The 13176-nt window shown below is 40.3% G+C and overlaps 1 protein-coding gene across 2 annotated transcripts in view; it reads left to right on the top strand.

Moving 5' to 3' along the window:
• Positions 1-12953, top strand: part of LOC308236597 (uncharacterized protein C8orf89) — a 28122-nt gene extending 15169 nt beyond the window's left edge. The window contains exons 3-5 of one of the 2 annotated variants that reach the window (XM_080646466.1): positions 1559-1712; positions 4264-4319; positions 12649-12953. In XM_080646466.1, the coding sequence (XP_080502592.1) occupies positions 1559-1712; positions 4264-4319; positions 12649-12800 (362 nt within the window). In that variant the 3' untranslated portion in view covers positions 12801-12953. The remainder of the gene's footprint in view (positions 1-1558; positions 1713-4263; positions 4320-12648) is intronic. The other variant, XM_080646467.1, reaches the window with a different exon arrangement.
• Positions 12954-13176: the final 223 nt, after the last annotated feature.

Genomic DNA, 13176 nt, shown 5'->3' with positions numbered 1-13176 from the left:
GTTTGAGGACTTTTGACACGTAAGTGAGTATGTATAACTTTCCCTCCTTAATTTCAAATTATAAATTACATTTTTTATTTATCCCGAATTCTGCCATTAGCTTTATTGACGGAGATATAATGCTTGAAAATAGTAAAATCTGAACTCCCTCACCATTTCATCACTTCTCGTTTTGAACGTGTTGCTATAGTTTTTCAATTTTTCCACTAGATTCCCATTAAAGGTACTCAGAAGACACCCGTTTATCTGTCCCCCACCCCCAGGTTTAATTGCTTAAAAGAGAATCTATATATATTTTGATCAAGAGAAACATTTTTTTAAAATATATTTTATTGATTTTTTTACAGAGAGGAAGGAAGAGGGATAGATAGTCAGAAATATCGATGAGAGAGAAACATCGATCAGCTGCCTCCTGCACACCTCCTACTGGGGATGTGCCCGCAACCAAGTTACATGCCCTTGACCAGAATCGAACCTGGGACCTTTCAGTCCGCAGGCCGACGCTCTATCCACTGAGCCAAACCGGTTTTGGCAAGAGAAACATTTTTTTTTTCCCAAAAAAGAAAAGCAATCAAAGGTTGCAAAATAGCATTTTGAGTATTTAATATAATTCTAGCCTCATTAAATACCTTTTTTATTACTAGGCTAGACTTGCTCAGGAGAGAAAGCTTTAAAAACAATTCTCTATGTTTAGTTTAATGACCACCCAAACCTTTAATCTCTTAATCTTTTTTCCTTCGTTTTGAAAATTTTTAATAATTTTATAATCTCTTTGTTTAATGATATGTGAGGTCAGTAGAAGAAATCTTGGTGTTTCAATGTTGTTATTTACAAATTTGAAAATTTGCAGCAAAATCATTAAAATCAGTGCCTGGAAAAATAAAATAAAATCAGTGCCTGAAGCCCTAACCGGTTTGGCTCAGTGGATAGAGCGTCGGCCTGTGGACTCAAGGGTCCCAGGTTCGATTCCGATCAAGGGCATGTACGTTGGTTGCAGACACATACCCAGTAGGGAGTATACAGGAGGCAGCTGATCGATGTTTCTAACTCTCTATCCCTCTCCCTTCCTCTCTGTAAAAAATCAATAAAATATATTTTTTAAAAAATAGAATTCCTTTATCTCATACGGCTAGCTCAGATGATCATGTATTTACATACCTTGATTTTCTACATAAAAGCAGAAAGGAGGAAAGACTTAAAGTAGCAGATAATGTAAGACTCCTGAAAGTGCTTTTGGCTCTTTTCAATGTGAATCTATCTAATATTCTGAGGATTCTAGAATCATGAAGACAGAGGACAGTGAAGACTGAGGCGCCGGGAAGCTGTCCTTTTTCCTGGTTCGAATCTTAAGCAGACCCTTACCCCCTGTCCCCTGCAGTCCCTATGTTAGGAATTCAGGTATTCTCTCAGAAAAGATGCTAGGTAAAGTACAGTAGCTTAATTTTCTTTCTTAATGACCCATTTAGTATATTTTATTATGCATTGTGGTATAGGAAAAGAAGTTACATACATTGAATCAGGAAATAATGAAGGTGGTTATGATACTATTTTTTATTAGAATACACACAAGCATTTGGTCTAGAAGAGCTCAGAGAACGTGTCAGAATGCCATATTTACCAGGATTGCAAACCTGCCAGAAAAGTGTGAGTTCATCTCCACCTGAGGTCCCTAGCAGACGGCGGCGCACTGACACCCAGATGCCTCCCGTCAGGTAGGCCCTGCCTATTCCGTTCTCTCCTGTTGCATACTTAGCTGGAGTAAAACTTCTGCTTGGAGAGGTTTCTGGCCCGTGAATCCAGTTCTTTCCTGCTTACTAATTTTTTTCCATAAAGGATTTAATTTTGTGATTTTATTCAGTTTGACAAGTAGGAGCTTCCCACGGTTAAGTGACATTGTCAGAAAGGGTACGAGGTCTTTTTTTTAAAGACTCTCTATTGCCCTAGTGTAAATTGCTCATGAGAATGTTGGAATTTTTAGCAATAAAAATAAATGAACTGCAATATGAACAGGTCTCACTCCCCTGCATACAGAGCCTTGCATTTCACTGCCTGTTTGCAGTGGTGTGAGGGGTGATTCTGAATGAGACATCAGCCTAATGAAGACCCTGCAATGATGATCAGAAATGAGTTTGTCAGCTGGAATCCTGGCATTTAAAAACATTATTATAAATACCTTTCCCACTGTAAATCAGACTGACATACCCTTAAAAGAAATCCCCTTTCTTTAAAGGGATGTATGTATGTATTCATTAGTAAGACAGGCTTCTATTTGGTTTCTACTTTGGTTTATTTATTTATTCATTTGGTATTTACTGAAAGGCCAACCTTAAAAAAAGACCAAGCATTGAAAGCAGTCTGATTTGCAGCTCTTTTTAGGGGAGGATTTATGTCTTCACGTATATGTATATTTTCATGTCATGAGCTTTAAAGTCATCCAATTGTATATAGCGCACAAGTATCAGAATTTCAGAGTCTATTTCTTGAGTTTTCTACCAGTATTATTGCTCTTGCTAATTACTCAAAATAAATCCTGATAATATAAATAGAAAACTAGAACATACTAAAAATGAAAAGTTGTAGTTAGTTTAGATCTAAATTGTGAAAATAAGAGCTTTGCAGAAAATTTACCCATCTTAACATATCCATTTTTATTGTTGGGAGTTCTAGCCTTTTTCATTTTTATATATTTTTATTTTAGTTGTAATATTAGTGTACTTACAATGTTTTACTCTGCCTTTTTTACACACACACACAAACACACACACGTATTTATCTCACATAATCTTCAGTTACTGTCCACGTTTTATTTCATTGATGTTATTAAACTGTGTTTAATAAAACAACATAGTTTATTTAAAAGTTCCTATCATTGCACTTTCACATTACCTTGACTTTTTCACTTTTGTGAGCAATAGTACACATAAAATCTTTCCCCACATTTTAAATATTATCTGAGGACAGATTGCCAAGCTCTAAAAATATACAAAGCAAAACTGCTCTTTCTGAAGTGAGATTACAGTGAGACAAGGCAGAGCCAGGGACGGTGGGAGAGAGTGAGTTGCAGTAGAGTAGATGGTGGGAGTTAAAGAGACAGGATGGTAAGATTGTGGAAAGAAGCGGGCCCCCCGGAAACCTGAGTATAACACCTCTTCAAGGACACTGTGTTTCCATCACCAACACTGTTACTTAGCCCATCCCTGTCTTGTCCCAGGGGTCACAGGCCTTGATGGGGAAGGGAGTAAGAGTGTAGAGGGCTGCCTGTGGTGATGGACTTGTCTCAGTCCAGACCAGTCTTCTGACCCTTCCTTCCGTGTGTATGATCCCCTAAAGAACTGGAGCCCAGAAAGCACCCCCTGAGTCAGCCTGTTCTGCCTCTAAGGTGCCCTTGACCGGGAATTGAACTCGAGACCCGTAGGTGCTCAGGCTGACACTCTATGCATTGAGACACGCCAGCCAGGGCTATAATTTTATTCTCCTCTTTGCATTGCCCAGCGCCCTGTGAAGGAATAATCTTGGTAAAGCAGGGAAGTCCTCATTTTTGTTCATTTTGTGTACAAACCCCTCTTTGATTCTAAAAGACTAATGTGTTTTCAAATTTCTTTAATGCTAATCAGAAATTTTCAGTGACTCTGAAGGCATAGTCTGGTAATAAAACTGATAATACGAATCCTAGAGGTGACGAGTATTTAAAAGTTTTGGCTGACTTCTAAAGTTTAATGTAGCTACAAGAAATTTGGAATTCTTAGGTATCCTCTTACCCACAGCAGATTCAACCATGACATATTTCCTACATATTATCTAGATCTATTCCAGAAGGAACGAGAGTTAATTATGTCAAAATTTAGATTGTGGTGATGAATAGGTGATAAGTGTACAAATAACTGAGTTGGTTAGCTGGCATATCCAGATACCCTGTTGATCTAATCTTGATTCCCTTCCTCATAGCATTCCCTGAATCATGGTTACTGAGAATTAAGATAAAAATAAAATTGAGATAAAGATGGGAAAAGTTACACATAACACTCCTCCATGGGTAAAATTTATTAGCAAAAATTGAGACATTAAGTTGGTTCATATCTGTTTCTGATTAGATTAGCTATGATGGAAGGAGTTTCGTTTCTTTAATGTTTATTTAGTTTCTATGTGATGTCCTTCAACAGGTGAGTTTCACTGGAAGCAGGCTTCTTGTCTCTTATTGCATCGTGAAAGACGGATGTGCCTGGATTTGTAGAGAAGTGACTTTATGATAACATGTAATTTCAGGATAAGGAAGACCAAGGAGCCCTGCATTGTGATACCACTTCTGGAGAGACCCAAAGGCAAGCAGGCTCCTCTTTTTTCCTGACCACATGTCTTATTGTGCTGGGAATACTTATCTTTTGTTTTAAACGTCCTTTCTTTCCATTGATTTAATTGTCTTTGGTTTGTTACTGCTTCTTTGAAGCTTTGGTGTGTAAATGTAGTAGATGTTGTGTTCGGTATATCGTATATCTTTATTATCCCAGGACCCTGGCATGGGCCCTCCTTATTGCAGGTGGGCCATTGCAGTTGCCTGCAAACTAGTCTGGCTTGGAGTTTCTGGCCTTTGAAATCCTTCAATACTACAACAAGCTGAAGACCTTGGCCTCTAATCGCATCACTCCCTTCTTCAAAAACAATTCCTCTGCAATACCCTCAGACTGAAGTATGACCTCCCTAGCTTGGCACTGAACCCTTTACCATCTTGCACTAACTTGCCTTTGTGGCCTGATCTTCTAATTAATTATTTTCCTGAATCCTGTGCATCTTATCACATCCAACTGCAGAAACTTATCCCTATGCCAATAGTTTGAGTTCAAAAGAACTAGTCTTAACATTGATTTATTCCTAAGCCTTTGGTGACTAGGAGGGTTTATAGCACTAAGCTGTATTTTCACTTATTTGGAGTATGAATTTGTTCTTTGAAGTGATAAAATCAGGCATTCTCACCTCCACATTTCTGATGTGTTTGATCAGAATTTTGTTTTTCAAAAATAGACTCTGAAAAATCAGTTGAGCCAGGTAATTGCCCTTTTGATGAGGTCTACAAGATGATGGGAATTTCTTGGCAGCTCTGGTATCTAGACTGTCTCATCCCTAACTTTCGTGTGTTACCGATTCCTGGGCCTTACACTAAGGGAACCATATATGGCATGCGACATGCATATGTCTAGCATTTAAGTTCTCCAATAAATTCGTGCTCATTTCCTGAAGGAATTTTATCCAAAGTTAAATGGGAGAGATTCCTTTTTTTTTTTTTTGAAAGATTCTTGAAGTCAAAAGTTTTCCACTTTCTTGTCTTTTGTCGATTATTATGTAAGCCAGGGTTTTTCAACAATGGCAGTATTAACATTTTGGACCAGATAATTCTTTGTTGTGGGGCTCTGTCCTATGCATTGGAGACGTTTAGCAGCATCCCTAAATGCCACTGTGTGGTCACTAGATGCCACTATGTGGTCATCAAAAAGGTCTCCAGACATTGCCAAAGGACCTTAGGGTGGCAAAATCACTTCCAGGTGAGAACCACAGGATTAAGTATAACATGTCTAGCATTATATATTATTTACTACTAGAGGCCCAGTGCATGAAATTCGTGCATGGGGAGGTGGGGTCCCCTCAGCCCAGCCTGCACCCTCTCCAATCTGGGACCCCTCAGGGGATGTCCAACTGCCGGTTTAGGCCTGATCCCGGCAGTCAGACATCCCTCTCACAATCCAGGACCACTGGCTCCTAACCACTCACCTGCCTGCCTGCCTGATCGCCCCTAATTGCCCCCCTGCTGGCCTGGTCACCCCCAACTATCTCCCCTGCTGACCTAGTCGCCCCCAACTGCCCCCCCCAACTGGCCTGGTCACCCCTAACTGCCCCCCCCGCCGGCCTGGTCGCCCTCAACTGCCCCCTCCTCCAGCCTGGTCGCCCCTCTCTGCCCCCCTCTGCCAGCCTGGTCGCCCCTCACGCCCACCCCTGCCAGCCTGGTTGCCCCATGCAGCCTGTTTGGTGTCATCCGTTCAGTTGCGATGGTCGCTTAGGCTTTTATATATATAGATTTGTCCTTCAAACTATCAAGTGTTTCCTTCTTTATCTGTGTATAATAATTATTTCTTTACCAGCTTAAGATTTTTTCAACCTTACTTATTTTTATAATAATCACAGTTATCTCCATCACTTCCATGACTTTGTACTTATAGACTAATGGAGCTAATAGAGCACCTCCAAAGAAACCACAAACACTAAAATTGTAGAGTAAATAATATATAATATATAATGCTTTCTCGACATTGTTGGTAGCAGTCAGAATTGACTTAGGAGCTTTGCAAGTTCAGTCTCTGGACGTTCATAAGGTTAAATGCTCATGAATTTCTCCTTGGATATGTCCTTTCTCTGAATTTCCAAATATTATAAACAACTTTTGTGATCAACAGGCAGCATAAAATAAAAATATACATGGTAATTTAAGCAAAAGACATCTTGGCCCAAATGAACATTTGCCTGCCTATGTTCTAACAGGCCAAGTTTATGGTTCTTTTGGGCCGGATGCTATATCTTCTTCACCTTTATAACCTGCAGTGCCAACACCAGTTTCTGCAATACAAAGAGTGTTCAGTAAATACTTGTTGATTTTCCTTGAGTCATGCAAGAATGTGAATTGAGTATCTACTCTGTGCCAGGCCTTGTTCTACATGCTTAGGCCTCAGTTACATCCCTCCACAAAACCAAGGTCCCAGGCCTTGTGGAATTTACATTCTAGTGAGAGACTACCGCTGACAAACAACCTATATAATAAAGAGCTAACATGCTAATTAGTCCGAACAGCAAAACGACCATCCGGAAGGTCATTGTGGGGTCCAGCCGAGGCTGCGAGGGGCTGTGAGGGCCGAGCCCTGGGCCTCTAGTTAAATATAATAAAGAAGGTCCATTGCCTAGCATATCAGAAGGTGTAAGTATAACAGAAACAAAATAGAATAAGGGAAGGGAGATCAGGAGGTCTAGGATCAGAACAGGTTTACTGGTGAGGGTAATATTTGAGCCAGGACTTAAAAGAAGTGAGGGATTAAACTCCTGGAAAACAGTTACTCTCTTGGAGCCAGGAAAGATCCCAGGGCAGGATGGTACCTGACCGGTTGGAAGAATTCAGGAGTCAAGTGTGGCTAATCTCAGAGTGTGGAAGACCAGGTAGAAGAGGTGACATCTGACTCTGCAGGGCCCTGGAAGGGTCACTGCATCTAACTCTGATTGAAATGAGGAGTCACTGAATAATTTTAACAAAAGAATGATTTCCGGAACCAAGATGGCGGCATAGGTAAACACCTAAACTGCTGCCTCGCACAACAACTTCAAAACTACAACTAAAAGACAAAACATCTATCACCCAGAACCACGGGAAAGCTGGCTGAGTGGAAGTTCTACAACTAGAAGGAAAGAGAAAAGAGCATTGAGACGTGCACAAGCGTGAAAAGCTGAGGTACGGGGGCGCGTGAATTGGGCTGGCGGCGGGTGACTGGGTGCGCTGCTTTTTTCAACCTGAAGGGAGACAAGCTCCCGATTACTCTGAACTCCAGTTTCTGGGGAGACACTGAGGACCCAAACTCCTATGGGGAGAAGCTGGACTGTCTGCCATTGGGTTGGAAAATGAGGGTGGCTTTCTTGCAGAGGTGCATGCAGCAATCATTGTTTACTGCGCTGGGGCGCAGGACGGCGTGACTTGGAAACGCAGAAATGCAGAGACGGCTGACTGGCAGCCATCGCTGTTTGCCACGCCTTAGCCTAGTGACTCCCTGAGACCCCGCCCCGGACAATCTACAAACCCACCAAAGCTCCATGCAGCGGCTTTTGCATATAAATGGTCTGCCCTATCTCAGCTTAACCTAACAAACTGCAGCTCTGGTCAGACAGCTCCAAAACCTCCAAACCCCAAGCAAAGAGGAGAAAACTGTAGTTCTCTCTGTACCTCCTGCTGGGTGGCCTCAGACAGTAGCTGATCTTCACCCCATTGGAGATCCAGAAGCCAGTGTATCTAGTTGTCAGTGTGAGACGACACCAAATTTCAACTACTCACATCCATAAGTGACACATTCAAGAGGCAGACTCAGCACCAAAGCCCCACTGAAGCAAGTCCTGCCCCATAAGCATGTCTCCAGCACAGCAGTTCTTCCATTATAGACACAGCGGGTCCTCACAGCCAATTGGCCTGGAGGTCAATTCCTCCCAGTGTACCAACAGCAGTCAAGGCTTAACTACACCAAGACTTTGCACTCAGCCCACAAAGGGGTGCACCAAGAGTGTCCACCTCAGGTGATAGGCTGAACCACTGGTCACCTACCACAGAAAACCACTCCATCAACACAAGGAAGCAGCAAAATGCGGAGACAAAGAAACATGTCACGAATGAAAGAAATGGAGGAAAGCAAACTACTGGACATAGAGTTCAAAACCACATTTATAAGGTTACTCAAGAATCTTCTAAAAACTGCCGAGAAATTTGATGAGACCTCCGAGGAGCTTAGTGAGACCTTCAAGGACCTTAATGAGAATGCCAAAAAAAAAAATGGAAAAGGACCAGTCAGAAATTAAGCATACACTGTCTGAAATAAAGAATATACAGAAATTCAACTGTAGATCAAAGGACCCCAAGAATCAAACCAAAGATCTGAAATATGAGGAAACAAAAAACACCCAACCAGAAAAACAAAAAGAAAAAATCCAAAAATATGAAAATAGTGTAAGGAGCCTCTGGGACAACTTTAAGCGTACCAACATCCGAATTATTGGGGTGCCAGAAGAAGAGAGAGAGCAAGATACTGAAAACCTAGTAGAAGAAATAATGACAGAAAACTTTCCCTACCTGGTGAAAGAAATAGACTTACAAGTCCAGGAAGCACAGAGAACCCCAAACAAGAGGAATCCAAAGAAGACCACACCAAGACACATCATAATTAAAATGCCAAGGGCAAAAGACAAAGAGAGAATCTTGAAAGCAGCAAGAGAAAAACCGTTAGTTACCTACAAGGGAGTACCCATACGACTGTCAGCTGATTTCTCAACAGAAACTATGCAGGCCAGAAGGGAGTGGCAAGAAATATTCAATGTGATAAACAGCAAGAACCTACAACCAAGATTACTCTACCCAGCAAAGCTATCATTCAGAATTGAAGGTCAGATAAAGAGCTTCACAGACAAGAAAAAGCTAAAGGAGTTCATCACCACCAAACCAGGATTATATGAAATGCTGAAGGGTAGTCTTTAAGAAAAGGAAGAAGAAAAAGGTAAAGATAAAAATTATGAACAACAAAATGACAACAAATACATACCTACCAACAAGTGAATCTAAAAATCAAGTGAATAAAAAATCTGATGAACAGAATAGACTGATGAATATAATAGAATCAGGGACATAGAAAGGGAGTGGACTGACAATTCTCAGGGGGGTGAGGGTGTGAGGGGTGTGGGAAGAGACTGGACAAAAATTTTACACCTATGGATGAAGACAGTGGCGGGGGGTAAGGGCATGGGGTGGGGTGGGGAATCAGGTGGAGGGGAGCTATGGGAGGAAAAAAAAAGGAACACCTGTAATAATCTGAACAATAAAGATTTATTTAAAAAAATAAAAGAATGATTTTCATGTCATCCGATTTAAGTTTTTAAAGGATCATTTGGCAACTGTCATCTATTTCAGTAGTTACTCCTTTTAAAAAAATGGCCCAGTCCTGGTGGTGTGGTTCAGTTGGTTGGGCGTTGCAAGGCCCATGCACCTAAAGGTTGCTGGTTCGATTCCGGTTGTCAGGCAGCTAATCCATGTTTTGCTCTTGCATTGATGTTTCTGTCTCCCCCTCTCCCTTCCTCTCTCTCAAAATCAATAAAAATACTTTTTAAATTCAAAATAAAGAAATAAATCCTGTAATTTCATTATAGTAAATAAATACCCATAGAATTTCCACCTCCGGCTGTGCTGGAATAGCTTCTATTAGATGACTTTAACCACTGAGAATTAGCATAAGAGCTAATTATAAAAGATCATAAAAATATATTTTATAATAAATAAATAATATAAAAGTTGCATATTTATTATTAATATAAAATAATTAAAAAGCAACTACTTTAAGGTGCCAAGAGCTCTCATTTCCAATAGGACTTCAGAGCTGAGATTATGGAGAAATAATTGCAGAGAAGTGAGCCCCAAATTCTGTGAGCAGTTTTCCCCCAGGTGTTTGCCTGTTCCTGAGGGGCATGTCTGCCAGGTCATATGTCAGGACCTTAAGCAGAAAACAGCCTCTCTGAGGTGAAAGAACTGAGCAGAGGTTTCAGTAAGTTAGCATTTGCCAGGGAGACAGAGGGGGAGGTTAAGGCCTACCTAGGAGAGCCCTTAGTGAACTCCCAGGCTCTCGGTTAAAACTCCCAGAGGGCTGCAACAATAAAGGCATCCCAAGAAGAGATGAGCTTTAAAACAGCCTACAGCCCATCGTTGGCCGGATTAAAGTGACAGCTGCCAGAAGAAAATGAAATCTCTCTGGAAAACATGAGGTGACAGAGTCTTGCAGGTAAATCACTTGGGCCATTTGTTTTCTTTGGAGGAGTCTTTTAATATTGATCCAGTCATTTTAACTTTAGGATTCTTAAAGCATTCTAATTTGTCAATCAGTTTTGATAAGTTATATGTTCTAGAATTTTTCCATTTTGTCTAAGTTTTCAAATTTATTGGCCTAAAATTTAATCTTTGCTCTATCTGTACTTCTGTTCCTCTTCTAGTATTACTTACTAGAGGCCCGGTGCATGAAATTCGTGCACTCGGGGGGTCCCTCAGTCCAGCCTGCGCCCTCTTGTAGTCTGGGAACCCTTGGGGGATGTCCGACTAACTGCTTACGCTTGCAGTCGGACATCCTTAGCGCTGCCGTGGAGGCAGGAGAGGCTCCACCACCGCCGCTGTGTTCGCCAGCTGTGAGCCTGGCTCAGGGCTTCTGGCTGAGCGGCGCTCCCCCTGTGGGAGCACACTGACCACCAGGGGGCTGCTCCTGCATTGAGCGTCTGCCCCCTGGTGGTCAGTGTGCGTCATAGCGACCGGTTGTTCCGCCATTCGGTTGATTTGCATATTACCCTTTTATTACATAGGATTTGTTCCTTCTGCCTTGTTTTCTTGATTAATCTCACAGGGGCTTTCCTTTGTTATTAGTCTTTTCAGTGAAGAACTATCATCTTTTTAAAGTTTCTTATTGTTTGTTTTCTATTTCTCCTCTTTTCTGAATTATCGTTTTTCCCCCATGTTCTGTGGGTTTATTCTTTTCCTAATGTATATCTTACATCTCACTTATTAATTTTCAGCCTTCTTTTCTAACAAAGGAAATTTAGAAAATTATACCCTAAACCATAGAGAGGTTTATACCCTAAAATTTTTCTTTCGTTTCACCACACAAGTTTTGTAATATTTTTTGTCATCTACTTAAATGTTTATTATGATTTATTTTTTATTGATGCATAATTTAGAATGTGTGGGTAAATTTCTAAATATTTGAGAATTTTTATATTTATCTTATTGTTGACAACTTCAACTTAATTTTATTGGTCTGTATGATAACAATTCTTTGAAGTTTTTTGAATATTGCTTAATACATAGCATCCGGTTATTTTGTAGCCAGAGGCTCTAAGATCAAGTCCCTTGCATAAGCACAAGAATGCTGATCATATTCTTGCCCTCCACTCTCTCTGAACTTCTCACTCATGTTACACATTCAAATAAAAACAAAACAAGCAAACCCAACCGCCCTGGAGATTTGAAGACAGCTTTCTTGATACTTGAAACTTGGGTGTGAAATAACGGTATTTACAAAATAATAAATGGATTCATATTTTATTTTCAAACACTTGTGTGTTTCTAAATAGAAGTATTTACACACAGTTACATATTTAGGTAATAAGAAGCGATTTACATGGGAACTATGAATTTGGTGGATTTAGGTTCAAATCCTGTCCCTAACAATGGCTAGAATTTAAGCCTCATTAAGTCGTTTTAAAATATGTAATCCAAGATAGTACTAGTTACCTACTTCATTGCGTTGTGTGGATGAAACAGATGAAAAGAGTACTTTACATAAAGAGATCACTCACTAAGTGTGAACCTACTAGTATTATTACTATTCCTACTACCCTATAAGAGATGCTCAGTTAGAGAAGGGCCCATTTCACTTTATAATTTTACTGTTACTTCACTTAGTATTTATGAGAAATGGTTTTATTTGCAAAAAAATAACTTGATAAGCACTTAAAGCATTAAATGAGCTAATTATTTATAGAGATAATTTGTGTAGTTAAGCCTTGATTGCTGTTGGTACACTGGGAGGAATTGACCATAATTTTTTATGGAGAATACATTTTTATAATTATTTCTAGATAATAAATTCCATAGCCATCCCATGTTACAGACACAGATTTAGGTTTATATAATTAAATGCACACATTGCAGGTGTTTTCAGTGAGATATTTTTGAGATGACTTATCACAGTCACTTTAGAAAGTGTGAGATGACACCAGATTTCAACACACTCAACAAGGGACATAGACATTTTGCTTGCACTATATTTGAGAGACTATCATTAATGTGTGATTATTTGAATTTTAGCAGCTGATCTTTTTTCCTGACAGGTTCTGGCTTCAGCGATCCCCTCGCTGGAGCACCACCTCAGTACTTACAGAGGCTTTCCAGAATGTCCATACTGGAGTATGACACCATTCGTCAAGAAACGGCCACGAAGTCCAAAAAGGGTAAGAGACGAGAGCTGCGAGACTGCTGGTAATGCGCAGCGCGACGCTTCTTCACTCACCGTTAAGGCTTATACTTCTTCCCTTCCTTTTTCTTTTTCTTTCTTTTTGATGTGTGATATGATATGGAATGATATATGTAACAATGGAAATGTAAATAGGAAATAAATATTTTATGTTACATTCAGAATAATTTGTGCCTTGTTAACTATACAAAGAGACATTAAGTTACAGTTTGTGTAGACATAAGCATAAGAAAAAGTATATAGCTGCCCAGCCAGAGTGGCTCAGTTGGTTGAGCGTTGTCCTGTGCACCAAAAGGTTGCCAGTTTGATTCCTGGTTCAGGGAATATACAGAAGGCAACCGATACCTCTCCCTCTCTCTCTTTCTCTCTCTCTCCCCCCCCCCTT

The sequence above is a fragment of the Plecotus auritus genome (genome assembly GCF_963455305.1).
Source record: "Plecotus auritus genome assembly, chromosome: 11".
NCBI classification, from domain to species: domain Eukaryota; kingdom Metazoa; phylum Chordata; class Mammalia; order Chiroptera; family Vespertilionidae; genus Plecotus; species Plecotus auritus.
This window is presented reverse-complemented; position numbering and strand designations above follow the sequence as displayed.